Source organism: Salvelinus alpinus, chromosome 30 (assembly GCF_045679555.1).
Source record: "Salvelinus alpinus chromosome 30, SLU_Salpinus.1, whole genome shotgun sequence".
NCBI lineage: Eukaryota > Metazoa > Chordata > Actinopteri > Salmoniformes > Salmonidae > Salvelinus > Salvelinus alpinus.
In genome coordinates this window covers 9,806,738-9,831,668 of record NC_092115.1, presented here as the reverse complement: position 1 = coordinate 9,831,668, position 24,931 = coordinate 9,806,738, and the positions used below count along the sequence as shown (strand labels likewise).

The 24,931-nt window shown below is 42.0% G+C and overlaps 1 protein-coding gene across 2 annotated transcripts; it reads right to left on the bottom strand.

Moving 5' to 3' along the window:
* Positions 1 to 1,276: 1,276 nt before the first annotated feature.
* Positions 1,277 to 21,606, bottom strand: LOC139560481 (mitochondrial inner membrane m-AAA protease component AFG3L2-like). 2 transcript variants are annotated; one of them, XM_071377297.1, is made up of 17 exons: positions 21,346 to 21,606; positions 19,423 to 19,522; positions 19,183 to 19,263; positions 17,381 to 17,517; positions 16,984 to 17,136; positions 16,709 to 16,783; positions 16,158 to 16,282; positions 15,761 to 16,037; positions 15,341 to 15,478; positions 13,374 to 13,527; positions 11,457 to 11,564; positions 10,992 to 11,117; positions 8,645 to 8,755; positions 7,485 to 7,600; positions 6,172 to 6,372; positions 5,200 to 5,394; positions 1,277 to 5,081 (listed from the first exon to the last, which is right to left on the bottom strand). In XM_071377297.1, the coding sequence occupies exons 1-17, from the start codon at positions 21,445 to 21,447 to the stop codon at positions 4,845 to 4,847; spliced, it is 2,436 nt and encodes an 811-aa protein (XP_071233398.1). In that variant the 5' UTR covers positions 21,448 to 21,606; the 3' UTR covers positions 1,277 to 4,844. The 2 variants fall into 2 exon arrangements, with proteins under 2 accessions (XP_071233398.1, XP_071233399.1); XM_071377298.1 differs by having other exon boundaries at positions 16,158 to 16,279.
* Between the last annotated feature and the right edge of the window lie 3,325 nt (positions 21,607 to 24,931).

Genomic DNA, 24,931 nt, shown 5'->3' with positions numbered 1-24,931 from the left:
TATCAGGAAATCAGTTAATTTAAATAAATACATTCGTCCCAAAAGTGAAAGCAATCTTGATTGTGTTTTTGGATGAAGTTGTGTCCATGATATACTTTTATGATCTAAACCGGACACGTTAAGGGTAATTGTTCAATTGTATATCCATTTTTAAATGATCATTATTTTAAAAACAAAGTGATATAATCATTTGCACTCAACATTTCTAGAGGGTTTCCATTTAATTTGAACTTGATAAAATGGCACGGTTCTTCCATGGCCTGCACACTCAGACATGTCACCCATTGAGCATGTTCGGGATGCTCTGGATTGACGTGTACGACAGCGTGTTCCAGTTCCCGCCAATATCCAGCAACTTCGGACAGCAATTGAAGACGAGTGGGACAACATTCCACAGGCCACGATCAACTCTATGTGAAGGAGATGTGTTGCGCTGCATGAGGCAAATGGTGGTCACACAATATACTGACTGGTTTTCTGATCCACACACCTACCTTTTTTAATGGTATGTGTGACCAACAGATGCATATCTGTATTCCCAGTCATGTGAAATTCATAGATTAGGGCCTAATTTATTTCCTTATATGAACTGTAACTCTGTAAAATCTTTTGAAATTGTTGCATGTTGTGATTAAATATACTGAACAAAAATATAATCTATGGGATTTCACATGACTGGGAATACAGATATGCATCTGTTGGTCACAGATACCTTTAAAAAAGGTAGGTGCGTGGATCAGAAAACCAGTCAGTATCAGATGTGACCACCATTTGCCTCATGCAGCGCGACACATAACCCCCTGAAGTCGGTTACAACGTCGAACTGCAGTCAGGTCAAAACCCTGGTGAGAGTTTGTGTAGAAATTCTAAGGTTGTTCAAACCTACAGTTTCATCAGCTGTCGGAATGGCTGGTCTCAGATGATCCCGCAGGTGAAGAAGCCGGATGTGGAGGTCCTGGGCTGGCGTGGTTAAACGTGGTCTGCGGTTGTGCAGCCGATTAGACATACTGCCAAATTCTCTAAAACAACGTTGGTGGCTTATGGAAGAGAAATTAATATAAAATTATCTGTCAACAGCTCTGGTTGATATTCCTGCAGTCAACATGCCAATTGCACACTCCCTCAAAACTTGAGTCATCTGTGGCATTGTGTTGTGTACTTTTTGATATGCTACACCTGTCAGGTGGATGGATTATCTTGGCAAAAGGAGAAATGCTCACTAACAGGGATGTAAACAAATGTGTTAAAAATTTGAGAGAAATAAGATGTGCGTATGTAACATTTCTGTGATCTTTTATTTCAGCTCATGAAACATGGGACCAACACTTTACATGTTGGGTTTATATTTTTGATCAGTATATAATTGTCATGTTCACACTGCATCAAAAAAAAAAATTTGAGCAAAATACAAAATGTACACATTACACATTAGATAACCCTACAATGAGAGTTTGAGCGACAATAACAAGGCTGTCTTGGCTGATTACTGATAATATTCCATAATGTCCAACGGCCCACACCAACAACAAAAACAGAACGACAGACACGACTATGTAGCATTGCACTGTGGTGGCATAAATATGGATAGCTTTTGGCGTTCATGAATATTGCTGGAGAAGTGTTCACCAATAGTTGTATAACATTTGATGATTACAAGCAGCACTGAGGTACGTATGATGTGATGCAGACCTGCCAACCGTAATTTTTTAGGAGTACCACTTCAGCGCAGCCCCGGCGGCCTTGTATACCCCACAACAGCGCACATGCGACACCTGTGATTGTTTTGCCGAAAACTGCCTCAGTAGGAATGGTATGCTACAGACTTATGAGTACTTGGTAATTAAAAAGTGAAAGCAATCTTGATTGTGTTTTTGGATGAATGTGTCCATGATATGCTTTTATGATCTAAACTGGACTGACTACATTAAAAGGGTAAATGTTCATTCAGTTAAGATTAACTTAAGTTCGACCCAAACATACATTTGATGAACTTACCCTTTTAAAAACAAAGTGAAAACCCTATACAAATGAGTGCAAATTAATTTCCAGTAGCTAACTGGAAATATGTTGCAAATGTACAATCATGCTCTCCTTAGGATTTTCTGACTGTGGTGCTGCTGTAGGCCTAAGGTTGGGTAGAGAGGAGGTCCGGGACGGGGCAGTCAACTTCCCCCTCAAGAAGTTGGCTACTAATGGCCACTTCCTGAAACTTATTAAGAGTCTTAAATTATATCAAACAATGTACCCAACACAGTTTGATCCTAAATTAAATGGAGGTGGTCTCAACGACGCTTACATTTTTCTATGTAAAAACGTAGGAGTCTGAATATTCTAATTAATAGGTAAAAATGTAGGAGTCTGAATATTCTAATTAATAGGTAAAAACGTAGGAGTCTGAATATTCTAATTAATAGGTAAAAATTTAGGAGTCTGAATATTCTAATTGGTAAAAATGTAGGAGTCTGAATATTCTAATTAATAGGTAAAAACGTAGGAGTCTGAATATTCTAATTAATAGGTAAAAACGTAGGAGTCTGAATATTCTAATTAATAGGTAAAAACGTAGGAGTCTGAATATTCTAATTAATAGGTAAAAACGTAGGAGTCTGAATATTCTAATTAATAGGTAAAAACGTAGGAGCCTGATTATTCTAATTAATAGGTAAAAATGTAGGAGCCTGAATATTCTAATTAATAGGTAAAAATGTAGGAGTCTGAATATTCTAATTAATAGGTAAAAATGTAGGAGTCTGAATATTCTAATTAATAGGTAAAAACGTAGGAGTCTGAATATTCTAATTAATAGGTAAAAATGTAGGAGTCTGAATATTCTAATTAATAGGTAAAAATGTAGGAGTCTGAATATTCTAATTAATAGGTAAAAATGTAGGAGTCTGAATATTCTAATTAATAGGTAAAAATGTAGGAGTCTGAATATTCTAATTAATAGGTGGTCTTCATGTGGATAGTCTTGTGAAAATATAAACTGGCTTAAAATTTTGTTTGGGGAGAAAATTCGGGAATAATTAAATTACTGAATGCAAGGTAGTAGTTTAGTTTACTGCAGCCTATTTGAAATACGAAACAACTGAACTAGGCTTATATGAATCACTCACCCATCGCCCTGGTCAGTTTTTTCGGTAAGAATACGAATTGGATTAAAGTGAATAGACATTAATCTTCACATATATCAATTAGTTTGAGTTTGACTCCACTTCACAGAAGTAAAGATTCATGGGGGGGGATTGAAAGCATAATTTCTTTATTTCCTGAACATAATTTGTTCTTCTACATTTCATGTACTACTGGAGTATTTCAGTCATTTTGCCATCTACTCAAAATCTATACAAGCAACCTTGGCTTTAATATCTCATGTACAATCCTCTTTTCCAAACAAGGGAACAACCCCAAGCTACACTTCTGTGAACGTTCTTTAGAAAGCCAGACGGATTCTAGATTTCTTTTGGTCATTGAAGTAATCCATAGTTAAATACTATATAAAAACTTAAGTCTCCCCTCCCACTCTTCTAAAGACCCACTCCTCCAGTGTCCCACACAGCATGCCTTATACTCAAGGGGGCCTCAAGGCATGAAGATCAAGGGCAGTGCTCCCATCCAATCCCTGGAAAAATTGCATTTTAGTCAGTCTCTCTGGGGCCTGTTCCGGCTGGGTGGAGTTAGACAGAAATGTACTTTGTAAAACAGAGGATGTGAGCAGAGTGGAGGGAGGAGCAGAACGTGCGTAATTTGGCTGGAGCAAGCAGCGGATCTAAAAAAATAAAAAATAAAATAAAAGTCGGGAACTTCTCTCTCACTCTCTCCAATTTCGCTCCGGTACCGCTCAGCCACGAGCTCTGGGCAGCATTTAAAAAATGTCCTTCATGACTTATTTAAAATTAGGCCTATTCTTATGTATTTCTTTAGCCTACCTCCACTACTAATGCTCAGAGATGTGGATATGAGTCGACTGTGTAATTGATGGCAAGACAACGAATGAGCTCATGTAGTAGCAACAGAGATGTTATAGATTTTTATAAAGAAAACAAAAGGATTCCGTGTAACAGTGTTAGATTTGTCCATCAACTGTAAAATGTGAGCACTACAGAGCCACAGTTACAACTGAAGTAGCCTACCTGATCATCAAGAGATGAGAGAAACACATTATTTTTGTATCTGTGAGCGATGAGTGGGATTTCCAACTGCTCAACTCTGCTCAAATATTCTGGTGGTGAACAGATATGCTTATTCCTCCATGTTGAACAGGGAATACATAGCTTTATTAATGACAGGTTAAATCACACAAAAATAAAAAAATCATGACTGCAATTTACGTCGTTCTTAGATTTGGCGGCAAAACTTTTTGGCTCAAGGGCCACATTGGGATTTTGAAATTCAACTGAGGGCTGCACAGATTTTATTTTATTATGACCATTTGTTAGTCAAAATCAATTTTGAGGGCCAGAAACAGGTAAGTTATTAAAAAAAAAATGGGTCTATTATATTTTGTACATAGTTTTTAGTTTTAGATGTGTGGCCTAGTGTCTTTACCCAAAATAACCCCCCCTCCCACCCACAAGATTTGATATATTTTGTTTACTCTAACCATGACAGTACTTTTAACTCCTGTGTGACATTTTTATCTGCAACGTTCAGAATGTTTCATCTCGCTGAATACACCCCCCAGACCATTGCAAAGGATGCAACTGACCAATCAGAGGGATCCTGGGCATGGTTCAGTCAGGTAACGTTTAGGTGGGGCTTACTGACATCCTTCCACCATCCTGTTCTAATCTCAGTACAGCCTCATACTAAAAACAACCCTCGGTGAGGCCAAGCAGTCCCAGTTAGAAGGGCATTCCTCCGGAGATCTGTCGGGCCACCTGTTCCTCGGTGCTTTCCTCCTTGTCGCGCTCCTTGTTCCAGTCCTTGAGGCCCTCAGGCAGGGATGTGTCCTCATCCATGCCCCCCGTGCCCTCCACAAACTCCTCGTAGGTGGACTTCTCAGCGAACGGCCGCACCCCCAGGAGCTCCACCATGTCCTTCTTGTCCAGCACCTCCCTCTCCAGCAGACGCTGCGCCACCTGACCAGGCAACCATTGAAGGTAAATGTATTATTTGTACTTGTGTCTGTGTGAGACAGTGTAAGCCTTACGAGTAAGTGTTTTTATGTCCTACCACCACACCTGCTCCCACACGTACCTTCTCCACATCGTCTTTCCTCTCAGCCAGTAGGGTGTGGGTACGCTCGTACGCCTCTCGGATGAGATTGCGCACCTCCGTGTCGATGAGGCGCGCCGTGGCCTCGCTGTAGGGCTTCTCGAGGGTCATCTCGCCCTGCCGGGGCAAGTCGAAGGACACCTGGCCCACCTTGTCATTCATGCCAAACTGCACGATCTGTATAAACAATGGTATAGAAACAGAGTAACACTTTATTGGAATGTCCTAATACCACAGACTGAGATTTTCAGTATATTCAATTAATTAAACAAATATATATAATGTGTGCAGGCACCATGGTCTGGGTACATGTTCACAACCCAAAAGACCAGGGTTGGTGGACCATTCTTGACACACACAAGGAAACTGTTGAGCGTGAAAAACCCAGTAACATTGCAGTTCTTCACACCTCTCAACCCGGTGCGCCTGACACCTACTACCATTCCCTGTTCAAAGGCACTTAAATATTTTGTCTTGCCCATTCACCCTCTGAATGGCACACATACACATATAATCCTTCATTAACATGTCTCCTCCTCTTCATCTACACTGATTGAAGTGGATTTAACAAGTGACGTCAAGAAGAGATCATAGCTTTTCACCTGGTCAGTCTATATCATAGAATGACCAGGTGTTCCTAATGTTTTGTACACTCAGTGTATGCTTCTCCCCACCGGAAACTTGAGGTCCATCCTCATGTCCTCCCCTCTCACAGACTCTCCCACTTGAATGTATCTCTCTCATTTCATTACTGTCTCAATAAAATGCAAAATGTCATATGATAATCCACTCTACTTCAACAACAAAAATAACTGGAATGTGACACACACACACCTTCATGAGATTAGTACAACCGTCTTACCCAATCATAAACCCATTGTGTACTAGCCCTGTGAAAAACACAGATAAAACGCTAACAAATCTGGCGGTGGGGACGGACGGGGACGGACAGACCTGGGCGTATGCACTCTGGGTGACCTTCCTGAGGTCGTCCTGGGCCCCCGTGGTGATGCGACCGAAGAAGATCTCCTCAGACACGCGGCCACCCAGCGTCATGCACATCCTGTCCAGCAGCTGCTCCTTGGTGTATAGGTACTGCTCCTTAGGTAGGTACTGGGCATAGCCCAACCCTTTGCCTCTGGGGATGATGGATACCTGGAGAGAGGACAAAATGTCAGTGGTAAGTTGAGCCTGGCACTTATTGGTCACCCAGTATTAAATCTGGCTGATATGGGCTTAAAATGTCAACAAAAAAAAAAGGTGAACTATCCCTTTAATATCTTGCAAAGTATGCATATATTCTCTAGAGCTAGTCCGACTGATGTTTTACAAAGCCGTCAATATTAACATAACACTTTTTCTAAGGATGCATGGTAAAGACCATCCAACTCACCAAAGCCAGCCGGTGTAGCGTAAATATTATAAAAACAGTGTTTTTTGGATCCTGGATGTTGATTGGTTGGACAACTCCCACAAAATACCATGACCATGTATTAAATGTCATAATTCCACTGTCCCGCAGCCCAGGCAGGGAATTCATAAACTTCATCTATCTCGGGGGCATCTACACATTTGTCCACGCCACCATTTGGTTTGCAACAGTTGGCGGTTGTACGTAGATCTACATATAACCTGTGCAACAATGTATAATTTTACAAATGTAATATCTCCCATGCCAGTAGCCCAAGAATGAACGTAAAACGAATAATTCATCATGGAAACCGTAAACACTCAGAACTCCGTTAATTAATTAACCAGCACAGTGCGGCCTATTTATTAAATCATTATTTATTCAAGTTCATCCTCATTGAATCTCTGCTAGCTAGGTACATGATAATGATTTGTTTAGTATAGTAACATCGCATGAATAGAATGATTAGCTTTAACGACTGGGTCAAAACAATGACCTGTATAGAGGGGCATGTAGAATATTGGTAGTGACTAGAATCTACCTGTATAGAGGGGCAGGTAGAATATTGGTAGTGACTAGGATCTACCAGTATAGAGGGGCAGGTAGAATATTGGTAGTGACTAGGATCTACCTGTATAGAGGGGCAGGTAGAATGTTGGTAGTGACTAGAATCTACCAGTATAGAGAGGCAGGTAGAATGTTGGTAGTGACTAGAATCTACCTGTATAGAGAGGCAGGTAGAATGTTGGTAGTGACTAGGATCTACCAGTATAGAGGGGCAGGTAGAATATTGGTAGTGACTAGGATTTACCAGTATAGAGGGGCAGGTAGAATATTGGTAGTGACTAGAATCTACCTTGAGCAGAGGGTCAGCATGCTCCAGGTACCAGCCTGCCACAGCGTGCCCTGCCTCGTGGTAAGCTACAGTCTTTTTCTCCTCAGGCTGCAGGACCTGAGTCTTCTTCTCCAGACCTGTACATTCAACAACAGAAAGTACTTGACTTACCTGTGCGACTATCAAAACAATCTGCATGACAAAGAAGGTACCCAAATTCATATGGAAAGGTTGAATGAAGAAGGTAGAACAGAAGGAGTGAGTAATCAATGACGTTTGATCTTTGTTGCTGTGTAAAAAGTCCAGTCGATGTATCAAGCCACACTAGTTCAATTAGATCATATAGATTAGAATACATTGTACTTTCAGTTGAATAAATTTCAGGTGAAATTTAATAAATCACATTACAATTGACAGAGAAGTCATATTAGAGCTCCTTGCATCTCTATGGTTTGCTGGTCTTGACAACACAGCTTGTAAGTAGCCAATACATGTTACACATTTTTATTTTATTTAACTAGGCAAGTTAGGCCTCCCGAGTGGCGCAGTGGTCTAAGGCACTGCATCGCAGTGCTAGCTGTGCCACAAGAGATCTTGGTTCGAGTCCAGGCTCTGTTACAGCCGGCCGCAACCGGGAGACCCATGGGGCGGCGCACAATTGGCCCAGCGTAGTTAGGGGAGGGTTTGGCCGGCAGGGATGTTCTTGTCCCATCACGCTCTAGCGACTCCTGTGGCGGGCCTGGCGCACGCTGACACGGTCTAGTTGTACAGTGTTTCCTCCGACACATTGGTGCGGCTGACTTCTGGGTTAAGTGGACATTATGTCAAGAAGCAGTGCGGCTTGGCTGGGTTGTGTTTCAGAGGACGCACGGCTCTCGACCTTCACCTCTCCCGAGTCCGTACGGGAGTTACAGCGATGAGACAAGACTGTTACTACCAATTGGATACTACGAAAAAGGAGTAAAAAATGATAATACGCTGGGCCAATTGTGCGCCTCCCTACGGGACTCCCGATCACGGCCGGTTGTGATACAGCCTGGAATCGAACCAGGGTCTGTAGTGACACCTCTAGCACTGAGATTCAGTGCCATTAGACCGCTGCGCCACTTGGGAGACCCGAGTGGCTTAATACGGTATGTAGCAAAATCAGGATGTGTTCATTTGTATATGTATGCGCTCACCTCCGATCACGCGTTCGATGGCCTGCTCAAAGTGCTTCTGGTTGATTGAGTCCGCTAGGTGGCGAGCAGCAATCAGCGCGGCTTCATTGCACACATTGGCAATATCAGCACCTAACAAAACAGAATAGAATTTAAATTGATATTATTTTTTTTTTTTTTATAGTTAAGCCTCATCCAGAGCAGTTTTCAACGAGCATATTAAAATTGAAAGGCAAAAAATATATCTATATGAGCATTGTAAGAAAGACCTCACAAATTCGTATTTTATTTTTGTATACAAATATCAATATGAAAATGTACAGGGAAAATGCAACATTATACAGTGTGTATGTATGTAAGCAGCAGGGTTTTCGCCGGACAAGTGACCGGGAAATGTTTTAATTAACTGACATTTGAGCACTTTACTGGTCATCCATAAGCATTGGATCTGTAATGCACTAACTAGGGCGTCCACCCACGCAGCCAGCGCAAAACAGATAATTACGTGTCCTTAAAAACAGCCATTATCAAAAACACTATTCCTTGTGTTTTCGATGTGCAGCATTACAAAATGTTTAGCCTATTGCGTTATTGTTTTTTTCTTTCCTAAAATAACAATTTTCCACCTCAAGGTTCAGCTGTCGGATATTTGAACGCTAAATGCAGCAGGGCATTGCATACAGACTTAGGAGTCCACTGTAGGATATTGATATTTAACAAATAAATATAAAAAAGGAAGAGAAGCTTAGACCTAGCACCAGAGAGAGAGAGATATATGTCTGCGGCATGCTACGACACCGACATACGACTGCTGCGCCTGTCATACAGATATAGGTGTACAGGAGGCTACTTCGCAAATTAATCTATTTTTTTTAATGAAGATAAGCATTATATTTTAAGATTTTGGTGTAACTAAAACATTCCTCACCTCAAGTTCAACTGTCGGGAGTCAATTGGTGCGACGGTGTGCAATGGCCTTCATATCATAGGACTGCAGTATAACAGGCTAAGAGCCACACCTTCACAAATGTTTCTAAACTTTATTAGGGTGAGTCAAGCCATTGTTTATAGGAAAAATACGAGTAGGATATTATATTGCGGCAAACATTACAGTTGGAACTTAAATTTGGCCAAAGAAAATGGCTCAGATTGAAACAAAACATTTACGAACTGGTTTAATAAACCTTCACAAAAGTATTGAACAGGCAATTAGCAATTACCAAGAAAGGCTAGTTAGTGCCTACCGTACCCAACAAATGACAGTAATATGCTAATATTTATTTGACAACAGGCCTACTCATTTGACAACAGGCCTACTCATTTGACAACAGGCCTACTTTACAACCCATCTTAACCTAAATACAGAGCACAAAATAAAGAAAAAACTGATTAAGTTTAATTTAGCCAAGGAAATTGTCTCAACAGAATGAAACAAAACCCACTGTGCATATTTAAAGACTGGTTTTAATTAATAAATAGGTCTACAATAATAACAATGATATACAGCAATAGTAATACAAAATTATAAATACGAAGAAAAAATAAGTTAAATTGCATCCTACCGGAATAGCGAGTCGCACAGTAGCCTGGATTTGGCCGTGCCAACATTCTTCCCATCTTTGTTCACTACAGTATTAAAAACGTATCTTTAAGGAAATTCCCCTTGTAGGCTTTTCACTGTAGGCATACTCTCTCATTTTCGTTTTACTTCAATGAAAAAGGCATCCCATCCTCTTACAGCAGCATGCACCTAAGTCAGCGCGCACAGAGTGAGAGGAAGGTGCTGAAGCGAGCAATCGGGATGCATGATATGCAAAATTTGGCCTGCTACAGTTTTATTTATCGGCTTTTAAAGATGTACCGTGCAGAAATCGCTTCGCCATTTCCTGGTTGCTAAAATTCTAATAGTTTACCTAATTTCAGTGTAAGTTTTTTATTTTATTATAAAAGCAAGTACAGTGTAGAGAATCATTGTACCCCTGTGAAAAATCTTTTCCATAACCAAAAATATTGTATTTTCAGCTAGTGCACAAATCCGAAATTAAAAAAACATTTACATAGAACAGATCTACCACTTCTTAGACTTGATTTCAATGAGAAAGACATTTGAATTGTAGATCTGTCAATGTGGATTTGATCATGTCGCCCAAAAAGTGACATATTGTAGCTTTAATTCATTTTTTTAATGGGCAAAAGCTGGTTATTACCAGCTAACTTAAACCCTGGTATGCAGTATATGACATTCTGAATATGGTTTGTCAACCATATGGTAACAGTTTGATCATTTTAACTAGGCCTATTAACCCAATGATGGCAGTTCTGACACCATTGTCTAGGATGGCATCCTCAGTGTGCCTCAAAAACCTACCTGAGAAGCCTGGGGTGAGGGCAGCCATTTTCCTGGCGAGAGCTTCTTTGTCCATCTCTGCATCCATTTTCAAAGGCCTCAAGTGCACTTTAAATATGGACGATCTGCCTTTAATGTCAGGATGACCTGCGAAAACAATGTTACCAATGTTTAAAAGCTTTTTCCACAGTTTCCTAACTTGGTCAGTCATTTGTTTTAGCATCAACTAAAGGTTGACCAATTACTACTAAAAACAAAACAATTTCAGGCTTCTGGATAGGTAATGATGTGTGACATGTTGTGGTAATAGGATCATCATTACACTGTGGTTCATTAACAGATAACCATAGTACAACTTAAATGTTCCTTTATTACAGTGGATTCATATTTTCTTTTTTACCATATCCAACAACTACATTAATCCAGAACAGGAGGAAACCCAAGCAGTCAGGGGGCATATGATAAAATAAAACGATGGGCTCGTACCGATGTAAATCTGTCTGTCGAAGCGTCCGGGCCTCATCAGTGCAGGGTCCAGGATGTCAGGTCTATTAGTACCTGCTAGCACTACTACATTGGTTGCTGTGTTGAACCCTGGAAACAGAGGGGAAAAGGTAGATGGCAGTGTCATACGTTTTCTGTTTAAATCAGTGTTTCTTTATCCTGGTCGACCCCAAAGGGCTGCATACCCTAGCAACACACACACCTGATTCCATTATCAGTGTTTCCCCTATATTCATTTAGCAACAGCGGGCCTAGCTATTGTCAGTAGCTAGGTTCCCATCCAACTGGTGACAGAATATTCAAAAAATCATAAAGAAAATGTGCATTTTCCCACCAGTGGTGTGCTTCCAAACAGACACCAATCTGTAGATGTACATAAAAGTATGTAGAAAAGATAAACCTATATATTTATTTTTTTATAAGATCATCTTAGAGAACTAACAAAAATACTTTGAGAGAGAATCAAAAATTTGGCATGGGGGCCCCCAGTTATTTCGTTATAATGTTTGAGTCACTCAGATAGCATACGAACAAAGAGAATTGCAGGAAAGTAGCTTTAAAAATGACATTACATTCTCCCAGCCCCATGAAAAGATGTGTAGAATTGCAGGAAATTAGCATTAAACCGCAAAATGTCTCTGTAGCCAAGAGGGTGGCCGATAAAAATGTTGGTTGGAGAACGTGGAATTGGCCACGCCCAATACCAGGGGAAACACTGAATCAACGATCAAACCTTTGATTAGTGGAATCGGGTGTGTAGTACTAGGGCAAAAACTAAAAACAATGTGGACCCCTTTGGGTCTACCGGACCAGGATTAAGAAACACTTGTCTAATTATAATTTCAATCAGTAGCCAGCCAAGTTAGCCAGCCAGCCAGCCAAGTTAGCCAGCCAGCCAGCCAAGTTAGCCAGCCAGCCAGCCAAGTTAGCCAGCCAGCCAGCCAAGTTAGCCAGCCAGCCAGCCAAGTTAGCCAGCCAGCCAGCCAAGTTAGCCAGCCAGCCAGCCAAGTTAGCCAGCCAGCCAGCCAAGTTAGCCAGCCAGCCAGCCAAGTTAGCCAGCCAGCCAGCCAAGTTAGCCAGCCAGCCAGCCAAGTTAGCCAGCCAGCCAGCCAAGTTAGCCAGCCAGCCAGCCAAGTTAGCCAGCCAGCCAGCCAAGTTAGCCAGCCAGCCAGCCAAGTTAGCCAGCCAGCCAGCCAAGTTAGCCAGCCAGCCAGCCAAGTTAGCCAGCCAGCCAGCCAAGTTAGCCAGCCAGCCAGCCAGCCAAGTTAGCCAGCCAAGTTAGTCAGCCAGCCAAGTTAGTCAGCCAGCCAAGTTAGTCAGCCAGCCAAGTTAGTCAGCCAGCCAGCCAAGTCAGCCAGCCAGCCAAGTCAGCCAGCCAGCCAAGTTAGCCAGCCAGCCAAGTTAGCCAGCCAGCCAAGTTAGCCAGCCAGCCAAGTTAGCCAGCCAGCCAAGTTAGCCAGCCAGCCAGCCAGCTCAGGTAGCCAGCTAAAGTAGCATGGCTAATTGAGGCCATTTTACTGCGCTCCCTGTCCAATGTCTACAACTCCATTCATATGAAACAACAGTCTGAATGTTGGTTGATCATTGTAGCCAACTTAATTCCGTAATTTGAATTCCATTCTTGCATTGAATAAAATCTCCCCACTTTCACTTCCTATTTTCTCAAAAATGAATACTGTCCCAAGTAATTGAATACTAAAGTATGTTCGGATATTCAAATAGCCGTGTCCATCCCTACTGCGGTGGTCTGTGTAGAGACAGACCTCGCAAAATGAGTGGACTACGTATTTTGCTGGGGCATTTATTGCCCCAGTCATTGCAAAATGTTGGGCTGGATTTGATGAACTATACATGTTTTGCCTTGAGCCTTCAGTTCATTTGACCCTGAGCGATACACACCATCCATCTCGACCAGCAGCTGATTGAGGGTGTTTTCCTGCTCGCTCTGACCACCAAAGTTCCCTCTGCCTCGCTTGCGCCCTACTGCGTCAATCTCGTCAATGAAGAGGATGCAGGGGGCGTTCTTACGGGCCATGACAAACAAATCTCGAACCTGGAAAGCACAAAGCAGGGAGAGAATAAAAACCAGAGTACATTAGGCTTTGGCGTTACACCGCGTATAGGCTTGGGTGGTACACCGTATATACCGTATATACCGGGGTATTTGGAATTAGCCACGGGATTTTTCAATACTGTTGAAACTATTTATTTAAAAAGTTCAATAAATCTTAATATTTGTAGCTACTTTTTATTAAGTAAATACCTGCAGTCAACTTGTGCAATACGTTAGGAGATAAAGCAGATCGCGTTCTTCATTTCACCTGCCACATTATGAAGCTGACCGGTAGCCCCCAGTCACATGTTGCTTGTTTACAAGTACACAACGACGAAAGACCAGAGCCTCGGGAGTCACTCACCATTGTGCAGCACGCACTATGGTTATCTAGTTACAAAATGGAATTCACAACTAAATGTGTGCCAGCTAGATATCTTAGAACTAATAAGTTAACTTTCTAAAATGTGCTAGATGCTCTGCAGTCGTGCATTTGGTTTGCCCAACTTAGTACCTAGTTATCTAGCTACGTGGTTAGCTTCCTGCTAACAAGCTCCTCTATTGGTAACAGCAGAGAAACCCTTCCTGGATCAAGAGCCATACTGTCTAATATTTGTTTTGTGCATGCAGAAAAACGCTAAAAAAATTTTGTTACTCGTTTACCTTTATGAGCTGGGATGTCTGTCCTGCAAATAGTTGCAAGAGACTATATAAAATGTTCACATGCGTTTGTTAGCATTTAACTAGCATTCGCTATGGTATTTTACATGTACTTGTTTGCATTGCTAACCTTCGGATAATTTTTTTTTTTAAATTAAATGTAAAAAAATAAAAATCGCCCCTTGTGTTCAGTGCCGGTATCACCCAATATACTGGGATGGTATAAAGGTCAGTATGCAGGTATTATACTCTGGATACCGCACAAGCCTATCACTGATATTGCTTTTAAAACTGGAGTCCTGCTTCAGAAATCTTCCAATCGAGAGCAAGACGCAACTGTCAAGAATTGTGAGTATGAACATTAGGACATGGCTCCACTTGGCAAGGCTGACAGGACGGGGCACTACTGGGCAGGTGTTACGGGATTTTTGTGTTTAATGACTAAAATATGTATACATTTGACTTAGACGTTACTGTATGAATGAAACTTATTATAATCATAATTCTGAGTGTAATATGTTCCTTATTAGAAAGAATGGAGTTATCTTCAGACAGGCTGGAATGCTGTGTTCCTTACAGGACATTCTGTCTCTACCCAGGGAGGGGAAAGACCTTGAGTTGGTTGTAGATAGTTGAACAGGTGGCAGACAGTAATGAGAACTCGAACTGTATTGCCATTGTATCCGAGGAGGTTGGACATTAAAACCTATGACATCATTCTTATTATATAACCTGATGTAAAATGTATTATGATCAGTACTCTCGAGAATAAACGCTATTGATTGATTGATTTTAAGACTGGTTTTCTGTCCATTTGGCTGATAATTATCTTACAAATTCTTATTTATGGGCAGAATGTTTTAATTGAATTGGTTGATAAACAGGAATCAAAATTCCTTTAACAGCAGGGTGAGGCACTACTGGGCGGGACTCGACAGGGCAGGTAGATGTGAAAGAATTGGATAGCTGTCCTTTCCCTTTGTCAGGTGGATATTCAAATGAAAGAGTGTTGGAACACAGTTAAGCTTTGATGAAGAAAAAAAAAAAAAAAAAAAGTTGACATGGTAAAATGAACAATACATTGTGCAATCAATCAGAAATGTCCATCAACCCAAAGTATACTGACACCAAGATCCACAGTGTTGTCACTTACCCTGGCGGGGCCCACGCCCACAAACATCTCCAGGAACTCTGAGCCATTTACGGTGATAAAGGGGACGTCGGCTTCTCCGGCGGTGGCCTTGGCCAGCAGGGTCTTCCCTGTGCCAGGGGGTCCCGTCAGGATGGCCCCCTGTGACATAGAAGAGTATGACTTTGGTGGTGTTCCAGGATGTCGGTTTTGCAGTCATGCTGTGCATATCCCAGAAGACTGCTATAACATATCGACCCTCTGGAACATGCTCATTGCTTACTTACTCCTAGAAATAACCCCCTGCCCCTATCCCCTGATGATATCAGATTTTTTATATGTATAGGCAATATGGGGGTAGCTCCACCTTGCCCTACGATAGGCTAAGTGGAATTTTCACATATTCTTTATCCTTATAAGTAAAGGTCTCTCCTGCTGTCTCACCTTGGGGATCTTGGCACCCAGGTCCTGGTACTGTTTGGGGTTCTTGAGGAAATTGACAAACTCCATGATCTCCAGCTTGGCCTCTTCACAGCCTGCCACGTCCTTGAACTTCACGTCGATCTCATCGCGCAACACCTTGGCCGTTGTCTCGCTGACACTGAATAGTCCTCCCATGCCCCGGCCGCCCGGTCGGCCAGCTCCCGCTGGCCCCCGTCGCAGCATGAAGAGCAGGAAGCCGATGATGAGCACGGTGGGCAGCATGCTGAGCAGAAACGACCTGCGGGGAGAAGACAGATGTGCTACTGGGATTAGAGCTGGGCCGTGTTCCTAACGGAAAAGGAGCATTTCTTATTAAGGCGATCTCTTCCCATTTCAGTCCATTTGGTGTCCAACTTACCCGTCGCTTTCAGCGGAGTACACCACTGGCAGACGGTTCTCCCCCTCGATACCCATCTCATACTGAGCTGTCTCTAGGTTCCGCTCAAACGTGTCCACGCTGCCAATGTTGAACCACACGTACTGCTGGGTACCAAAACACAAACCACTCATTACTACTAGAAAGAGGAGGAAGGGAAGCGCTACTAAGGTACACTATAGTACATGTTGGTAGACAGAAGGTGCTCTTTGGGAAAAGGGGTAAATTGGTCATCAAAAAGAAAGGAGGACCAAGGCACTCTTCATATAATTAATTAAAATGCCTTTATGAGTATGGCATGTTCAATAGAAACAAGGTTTTAAAAAATCCGAAACGCGTCAGATTTTTAAAAAAACTGTTTCTATTGAACATGCCATACTAATAAAGGCATTTTAATGAATTATATGAAGAGTGCCTTGGTCCTCCTTTCTTTTTGATAACCACTCATTACTACCTTTGTTCTAACAAGTGAAGAAGAGAACACAAGCATACTTTTTTTATATTTTTTATATGGGTATAAATATTTAACTTACTCCATCAACTGGAGTCTTTCCGGGTGTAAAAACCACTTTCACATAGCGTTTGTTTATTACCTCCAATCTGTCAACCTAGAGAGAAAAAGAAAGATCCAAATTCAAGTCCCCGAATGTGAGATGGTCAACAGCAGTGGACAAATCATCAGATCATCATCATCACACCATACATCAAGCAAACGAACACCTAACCTCGAGTCTGACACACGATTTTTTATATTGTTAAAAAAATTACACACCATTTTCCCTATCAATGATACTAATAGAGTACTTACGACGTCTTTCGAGAGGTAGTTATTGACAAAGTCTTTCCAAGTGACCTCTCTCCCGCCTTCCCGTAAAAAAAAGAAGTACGTAACCATGGTCCAAAACGCAGCACCACTCAGGAAGTACATACGGAACTCCTTATCGTCCCATGGCACATCACCCTAAGGATAAACACGTTGCGGAAGAATTCGAAATAACAACCGATTTCATTGTATCGTTTTGTCTCATTTGCTCTGTTTGCTCTGTGCACTGTATTGTCTTGTTGGGTTTTGTTTACAACAGTTTGACATGATGCTAATAGTAGTGCAAAAATAATGGTACGAGTGGTAAGACCTTGGTTAGCATGCTCCAAATACCCAAATCATTAAGTCAACTTCCGACCAGGTTTCAGGTGTCGATTCTCACCTTTTGTAGCCGGCTATACCAATGGGACTCATCCTTCCTGCCTCCTCGTTTTCCTCCTCCGCCTGAGGCACCACCTCCTCCTCCTCCTCCACTAGATCTACCAGTGGCCTTCTGTGCATTGGTAGTTGGCTTGGCCTCTGAGAAGGCAGATAGACACATCAGTTTTCAGCCTAAAACCGAAGTCAACCCTCTGTTTAGAACATGGAATTGGTGTAGTGCAGTAGTTCACAGAGGCTTCCATAGATATCGTTTACATGATGACATAGCTCATCTAAATACTGGAAAAGTTAACATTTTGTTAATCACCACATACAGTGCATTCTGGAAAGTATTCAGACCCCTTGACTTTTTCACCATCTTGTTACGTTACAGCCTTATTCTAAAATTGATTAAATTGTTTTTTCCCCCCTCAATCTACACACAATACCCCCAGTCTTGAGTTTCTCCCATTCTTCTCTGCAGATCCTCTCAAGCTCTGTCAGGTTGGAGGGGGAGTGTCGCTGCACAGCTATTTTCAGGTCTCTCCAGAGATGTTTCGATCGGGCTCTCGATGGGCCACTCAAGGACAGACTTGTCCCGAAGCCACTCCTGCGTTGTCTTGGCTGTACGCTTAGGGTCGTTGTTGTTGGAAAGTGAACCTTCGCCCCCAGTCTGTGGTCCTGAGCACTCCGTAGCAGGTTTTCATTAAGGACCTCTCTGTACTTTCCTACTTTCCCTCGACCTTGACTAGTCTCCCAGTCCCTGCCGCTGAAAAACATCCCCACAGCATGATGCTGCCACCACCATGCTTCACCGTAGGGATGGTGCCAGGTTTCCTCCAGACGTGACACTTGGCATTCAGGCCAAAGAGTTCAATCTTGATTTCATCAGACCAGAGAATCTTGTTTCTCATGGTCTGAGAGTCTTTAGGTGCCTTTTGGCAAACTCCGAGCGGGCTGCCATGTGCCTTTTACTGAGGAGTGGCTTCCGTCTGGCCACTCTACCATTAAGCCCTGATTGGTGGAGTGCTGCAGAGATGGTTGTCCTTCTGGAAGGTTCTCCCATCTCCACAAAGGAACTCTGGAGCTCTGTCAGCATGACCATCAGGTTCTTGGTCAACTCCCTGACCAAGGTCCTTCTCCCCCAATTGCCCAGTTTGTCCAGGCAGCCAGCTCTAGGAAGAGGTGGTTCCAAACTTCTTCCATTTAAGAATGATGGAGGCCACTGTTCTTGGGGACCTTCAATGCTGCAGAAATGTTTAGATAAACCATCCCCAGATTTGCTCTGACATTCACTGTCAACTGTGGAACTTTATATAGACAGCCTTTCCAAATCATGTCCAATCAATTGAACGTACCACTCCAATGAAGTTGTAGAAACATCTCAAGGATGATCAACGCAAACAGGATGCACCAGAGCTCAATTGAGTCTCATAGCAAAGGGTCTGAATACATTAATACATGTGCAAAAATGTCTAAAAACCTGTTTTTGCTTTGTCATTATGGGTTATTGGGATGTCATTATGGGGTATTGGGATGTCATTATGGGGTATTGGGATGTCATTATGGGGTATTGGGATGTCATTATGGGGTATTGGGATGTCATTATGGGGTATTGGGATGTCATTATGGGGCACTCCTTGTTTATTTTTAAGAGGATTGTTTTTTTATTTAATAGATTTTAATATAAGGCTGTAACGTCACAGAATGTGGAAAAAGGGAAGGGGTCTGAATACTTTCCCAAATGCACTGTAGTGTTCAGTAGGTCTTAGCCAGCTAACAACATAGGACGGGAAAGTATATTTAGTCAGTGGTCTAAATTACCTTTGGCTTCTCCACTGGTTGGGTTGGATTCACTGCTCTTCGGCTCATTTTTCGGACCATTGGGGAAATATTTTTCAAATCCTGACGTAAGAACACCAAACTTTAGAGCGCACAAAATCATAAATGAGCATGAAAAACTTCTCATTTTAATGACCCATACATACATTATGCTTTGTGTTATACATAATCAGAAAGAATGGGAATCTGCTAGATGAATACAGTGAACGTTGAGGTACATACCTTTTGGTGGTTTGGAGCAGAGTCTTTGATAGGCACCTAACACATGTTCAAACAGAGTCCTCCTTTCAAGTACTATCTGGCTGTCTGCTTGGCTGGAGACCTTGAAAATGAAAGATGACAATCAACATAACATATGCCATTTAGTAGACGCTTTTATCCAAAGCTACTTAGTCATGTATGCAATTCATTTTACGTATGGACGATCCAGGGCTTCTTCGAACCCACAACACTGGTGTTGCAAGCGCCATGCCCTATCAACTGAGCCATACAGAACCAGAATCCTTGGAAAAAAGCAATGGTGCACTAAATAAATACACTTTTTCCTCAACTCCATCCGTGGGCACCACCGTCCTTTTAAACGTTTTGATCGATTCAAAACAGCAGCACACTTTCAACTGCTCAACTAGGTCTAGTTTTTAAACCATTGGCGTATCTAAGTAGTAGTAGTGTTGGAATAGTTAGAATTGAGAAACACGGGCCTCCCGAGTGGCGCAGTGGTCTAAGGCACTGCATCGCAGTTGCTAGCTGTGTCACTAGAGAACCCTGGTTCGATTCCAGACTCTGTCGCAGCCGGCTGCGAGGACAAACCTCTCCCGAGTCCGTATGGGAGTTGTAGTGACGGGACAGGAATGTAACTACCAATTGGATACCATGAAATAAATACAATTAAAAAGATGAGAAACACTTGTCTTTACTTGAGTACTAGGTATAGAAACCAAGTGCATGTGAAAAGGTCATGGAATACACTTCAGAAATATTGCACCATTATATTTTTTTGTTGGTGCGCCTACTGTCATTTCTCAGAGTAACACTACAACATAAAATAGGTGGAGATTAAAAAAACTGAAGCGTCATTAATTAAGCTAGTTTAATGATCGCTCTGAAATCTTAAAAATTCACTGAACTGTCAAGTTGAACAACATCCTGACCACACTGGCTGCATTGCAAAAATAAATGTACACATACATGTTATTCAATCATTTCATCCAAATTGCTCGTGAGCATCTGCATAGCCAGGCGCTAAAATAGAACTTGGTACGCTTGATGCGCTGCAAGTCCTGCCTCCTCTCATTGGTTTTTAGGAGCATAAACCCGCTTAGGTGATTTAATTAAAGATGAACGAGGTCCACAGTCCAGCAGGTTGCCAACACCACATAAAATAGAAAGAAGACCTTACTAGGAGAGATCACTTTTTAACTAACTGTTGTTCCCCTTTTGTCTGTGGATTAATTGTAGGAGTAGAGAACACACACTTTTGTGTGACTCAAAATGGGTTGATATTCTACAAAGATCCAGCAAGAAAAAGGACCTTGTACATTTCAAGTAAAATAACAACCCAATGTTTATATCCCAGGACAAATTAGTTACCAACAGCAAGTTAGCTAGTTAAATGTCCATGAATGTTTCATATGCGTTTCGACCTGTCCCCAAATTAAATGAATTCGTTCAGAGTTCTTTGTGATCTTTCCACCTGCGTGTCTTGATCGCATCTGGTGTGGAAGGACACAATCACCATGCGTGCGTGCCCGGCGTAGTCCGTATTTTAACATTGGCAAATACAAAGTCACTACACGTGCATACATAACGTTACCTAAAATAGCTAGACATGTTGTAGCGTTGGTTTAACACGCGATAGTTGACTAGTTAACGTTAAATAACAATTGAATTCATGATGTAATCTCGCCCTGTGTTATCGAACCACGGCAATGTCATTCGCAGGCCTGTTACGCTAGCTAGAATGACAGGTTGTTTTGTTGGGCAAAATAATGTTGGATTAGGACAGTATCTAGATTTTCAACAAACAGACGACATGTAAAGACTGCCTATTCCCAAAACAAACTCGTAATGCCTTGTCACGCAATAAGAATCGACTAGCACGGTTTGTTTTGATGTTGTAACGTCGTTAGCTAGATTGCAACTCACCAGTCGTGCACAGCTAACGTTAGATGTCCTGACGTTTGAAGGCAGCAACATTTTGAATAGATTCCTGCCACCTCTTGACAAGCGGAGGTATCGGTGAGCCATTCTGACTTGTTACGTTGACACCTTGGTTATTCTAACGGATTTTTTTTCCCCGGAAAGATTTATCACAAAAATGTTTTGAAGACTTATCTCATGCATGCACTATCCCATCCCATAACAAGAGCCGCCATTATTTTTCACTTCAGAATTACGTGATGACGCAGGCTTCTCTTGTTCTTTTACGGCAGACTACACCTATTGGTTTATTGCCGCCACCTACTGTACGGGTAGTGAACGGAAGAAAAAAAATCCATTGCGGGAAAGGGGGGGTTATAATACCACAATCATATACAATACAAAAATAACATTTATTTTAAAAAAGGCCCACCGCACTCCTTCAGTGATAAAACAAATCACATCCCTAGACAGGGGCCTGTGTAGACAGAGCATTCATAGACAAGATTCCTTGTAATACCTCTGCTGTAAAATAAATTAAAAAACATTCAGCCGCACTCACAATGCCTGTTTTCCCAGATGTCTTATTTGTTTGCGCTGTACAGTTTATAACCAATGCAATAAACAATACAAAGTCCACCTTTTTTTTAACATGCATTGTGTCAGGATCCGGTTGGCGAGCAACATTTACTGAGGTCTTGCAGGAGAAAATTCATGACTAGGGGTGATTTTCCAGTATCTAGACTGTTCTCCCAGAAGTAGTAAGCAGAATCAACATAAGATTAATTAATAAACATGTGCCACCAGAATAAAGGCTGCACTCAGTTGAACAGAGCTGGGTCGACATGGAGTTAATCACGAGACATGTAAAAACAGAACACAAGTAGAAAATATATGCCTGTGCAGTTGTAGGCCTGAGGGAAGTCAATGCCTGGTCCTGTGACTGGCTTTCAGGCATATGATTGTATTATATATGTATGTCTGTGCCATTACAGACTTAGGGAAGGCATTATGTAATCCTATGAGTATCATTAGACAGACACCTGCATTACGTGCGTCTTGTTTTTTTGTATCATTGCTATGGTTACGCCACCAATATAATCTGTAAATAAGCATGAATTGAGACAGAAAGATAATGGTGGCAAGAGTCCAAGGGGTGTTAATCATCTACATAAAGGGGAGTGACCATGTGTGTTATCTGAAAGTGGAAACCTATAAAAGCCTGAGGTCTGTAACAAGAGAAGGCAGTTCTTCCATGGAATTGCTCGGCTTTGTTACTTTTTGTAATAAAGTCTATTTGAATTCACAAGCTCTGATATCTGAGAAATATTTGATTCAATATTTCCACGACAGTCTCTAATCTAACTACCATGGTTTCTTCAACGTTACTCCCTTCTTCCACTCTTCTGACCACCTCCGGATAGGAGACACGCAGGACTAATTCTTGCCACCTCGGTCTCCTTTACCCTAACAGGGCACTTCATGAATTCTGGTGCATGCTCCTCCCATCTACATACACTTGACATGTCCAAACAGTTTACATTTATCACACTGCAGGGGGTTTGGGCACGAAGGCTCTTACAAGATATTTCACATAACCCAAATATACACATGTTCTTCAAAGAACAAAATACTAGATGGACTGGGCTTCCTCACTCCATCCACCATACGGGTCAGTCGGCCTGCAACAACCACTGGGCTTCCTCACTCCATCCACCATACGGGTCAGTCAGCCTGCACCAACCACTGGGCTTCCTCACTCCATCCACCATACGGGTCAGTCGGCCTGCACCAACCACTGGGCTTCCTCACTCCATCCACCATACGGGTCAGTCAGCCTGCACCAACCACTGGGCTTCCTCACTCCATCCACCATACGGGTCAGTCTGCCTGCACCAACCACTGGGCTTCCTCACTCCATCCACCATACGGGTCAGTCAGCCTGCACCAACCACTGGGCTTCCTCACTCCATCCACCATACGGGTCAGTCGGCCTGCACCAACCACTGGGCTTCCTCACTCCATCCACCATACGGGTCAGTTGGCGTGCAACAACCACTGCATCTATTTCTTCAGTTACATCCTTTGAACTCACTTCTAGCACCACTCCAGAGATAACCCACTTGATAGGTGCCCTGCATCGCAGATCCACATGGAACACATTCAAATCCAATATCTTTTTCAGGTGCAAAGCACACTCCTTCTGCTCCTTGGACATACAAAAAAATATATATTTATATTTCTTGTTATTTTCACTGACGCCACCTCATCTAACGCATCTATGATTTTCGTCGAGACTTCAAAACAGATCTCCCAGGTTTCTCTTTTGATCCAAAACTCAGACTAAAGAACAGTCAAAACTAGGCTTGGATTTACTAGACTCCACGACCACTTTCCTTCTCTTGTTTCCTTTTTTATTTGCCACTGTAATCCATTCCTTCTCACTTGTATCCACTCAACGCGCCATCTGATTCAAACAAAACATCCGCCTCCGCCATCTTCCGAATAGGTTACATTCCTCAGGCAGCCCTGTCGACGAACGGATTCAGTTCCAGTCTTCTTCTCTAAGGTTTTATGGTGTAGCGACCAAAACTAATGTTGTATTCCCGCCACCAACTGGATGGGGGTAAAACAAAAATGTATACATTCCATTACAGATATGGGAAAAAAAGTCATTAATCCACACACACTAATAAAACATTTATTTTTATACGTAACAAATGTCAAAACCTCCGTAACCCCCTACTCTGGGGCATGAGAGGATAGGGCCGCTCGAGAAAGTACATTCAATATTTTAATCCAAGGAACCGTTCAACAGCAGAAACAATAGAAACAACGATGTCAATCTTTCTTGTCTTCTTTTCAACTTGAGCGGTTTCATTTACCACTATTGCTATAAAAGTCAAAAGATCCACCTTCTTCACATGGTGAATTTCCAATGTGTTCTCCAATCTCATAAAACATTTCTGAAAAAGGCTCAGTGCTGTTATCCTCACAAGGTGAGGTATTGAAAGGTATTGAAAACAGAGGTGCCAATAATTTTGACATCCTATCTTTTGAGAAAAGAAATGTAGTACACAATCTCTTTCTCTGGGCAATTATATTACTGTAAAATATATACAGTTGAAGTCAGAAGTTTACATACACCTTAGCCAAATATATTTCAACTCAGTTTTTTTCTCTCACAATTCCTGACATTTAATCCTAGCCTTCCACAAGCTTACTACAATAAATTGGATGAATTGTGGCCCATTCCTCCTGACAGAGCTGGTGTAACTGAGTCAGGTTTGTAGGCCTCCTTGCTCGCACACGCTTTTTCAGTTCTGCCCACAAATTTTCTATAGGGTGGAGGTCAGGGCTTTGTGATGGCCACTCCAATACCATGACTTTGTTGTCCTTAAGCCATAACTTTGGAAGTACGCTTGGGGTCATTGTCCATTTGGAAGATCCATTTGCGACCAAGCCTTAACTTCCTGACTGATGTCTTGAGATGTTGCTTCAATATATCCACATAATTTTCCTTTCTCATGATGCCATATATTTTGTGAAGTGCACCAGTCACTGCTGTAGCAAAGCACCCCCACAACATGAT

Bases quoted from the DNA above. Each gene is read 5' to 3' on its own strand.
- LOC139560481 (XM_071377297.1), bottom strand. From the start codon at position 21,447: ATGGCTCACCGATACCTCCGCTTGTCAAGAGGTGGCAGGAATCTATTC. The intron at 19,523-21,345 runs GTGAGTTGCAAT...TTCATTTTCAAG, and splicing joins ACGTTAGCTGTGCACGACTG to GTCTCCAGCCAAGCAGACAG. The intron at 15,479-15,760 runs GTGAGACAGCAG...TCTATGTCACAG, and splicing joins TGGGTGCCAAGATCCCCAAG to GGGGCCATCCTGACGGGACC.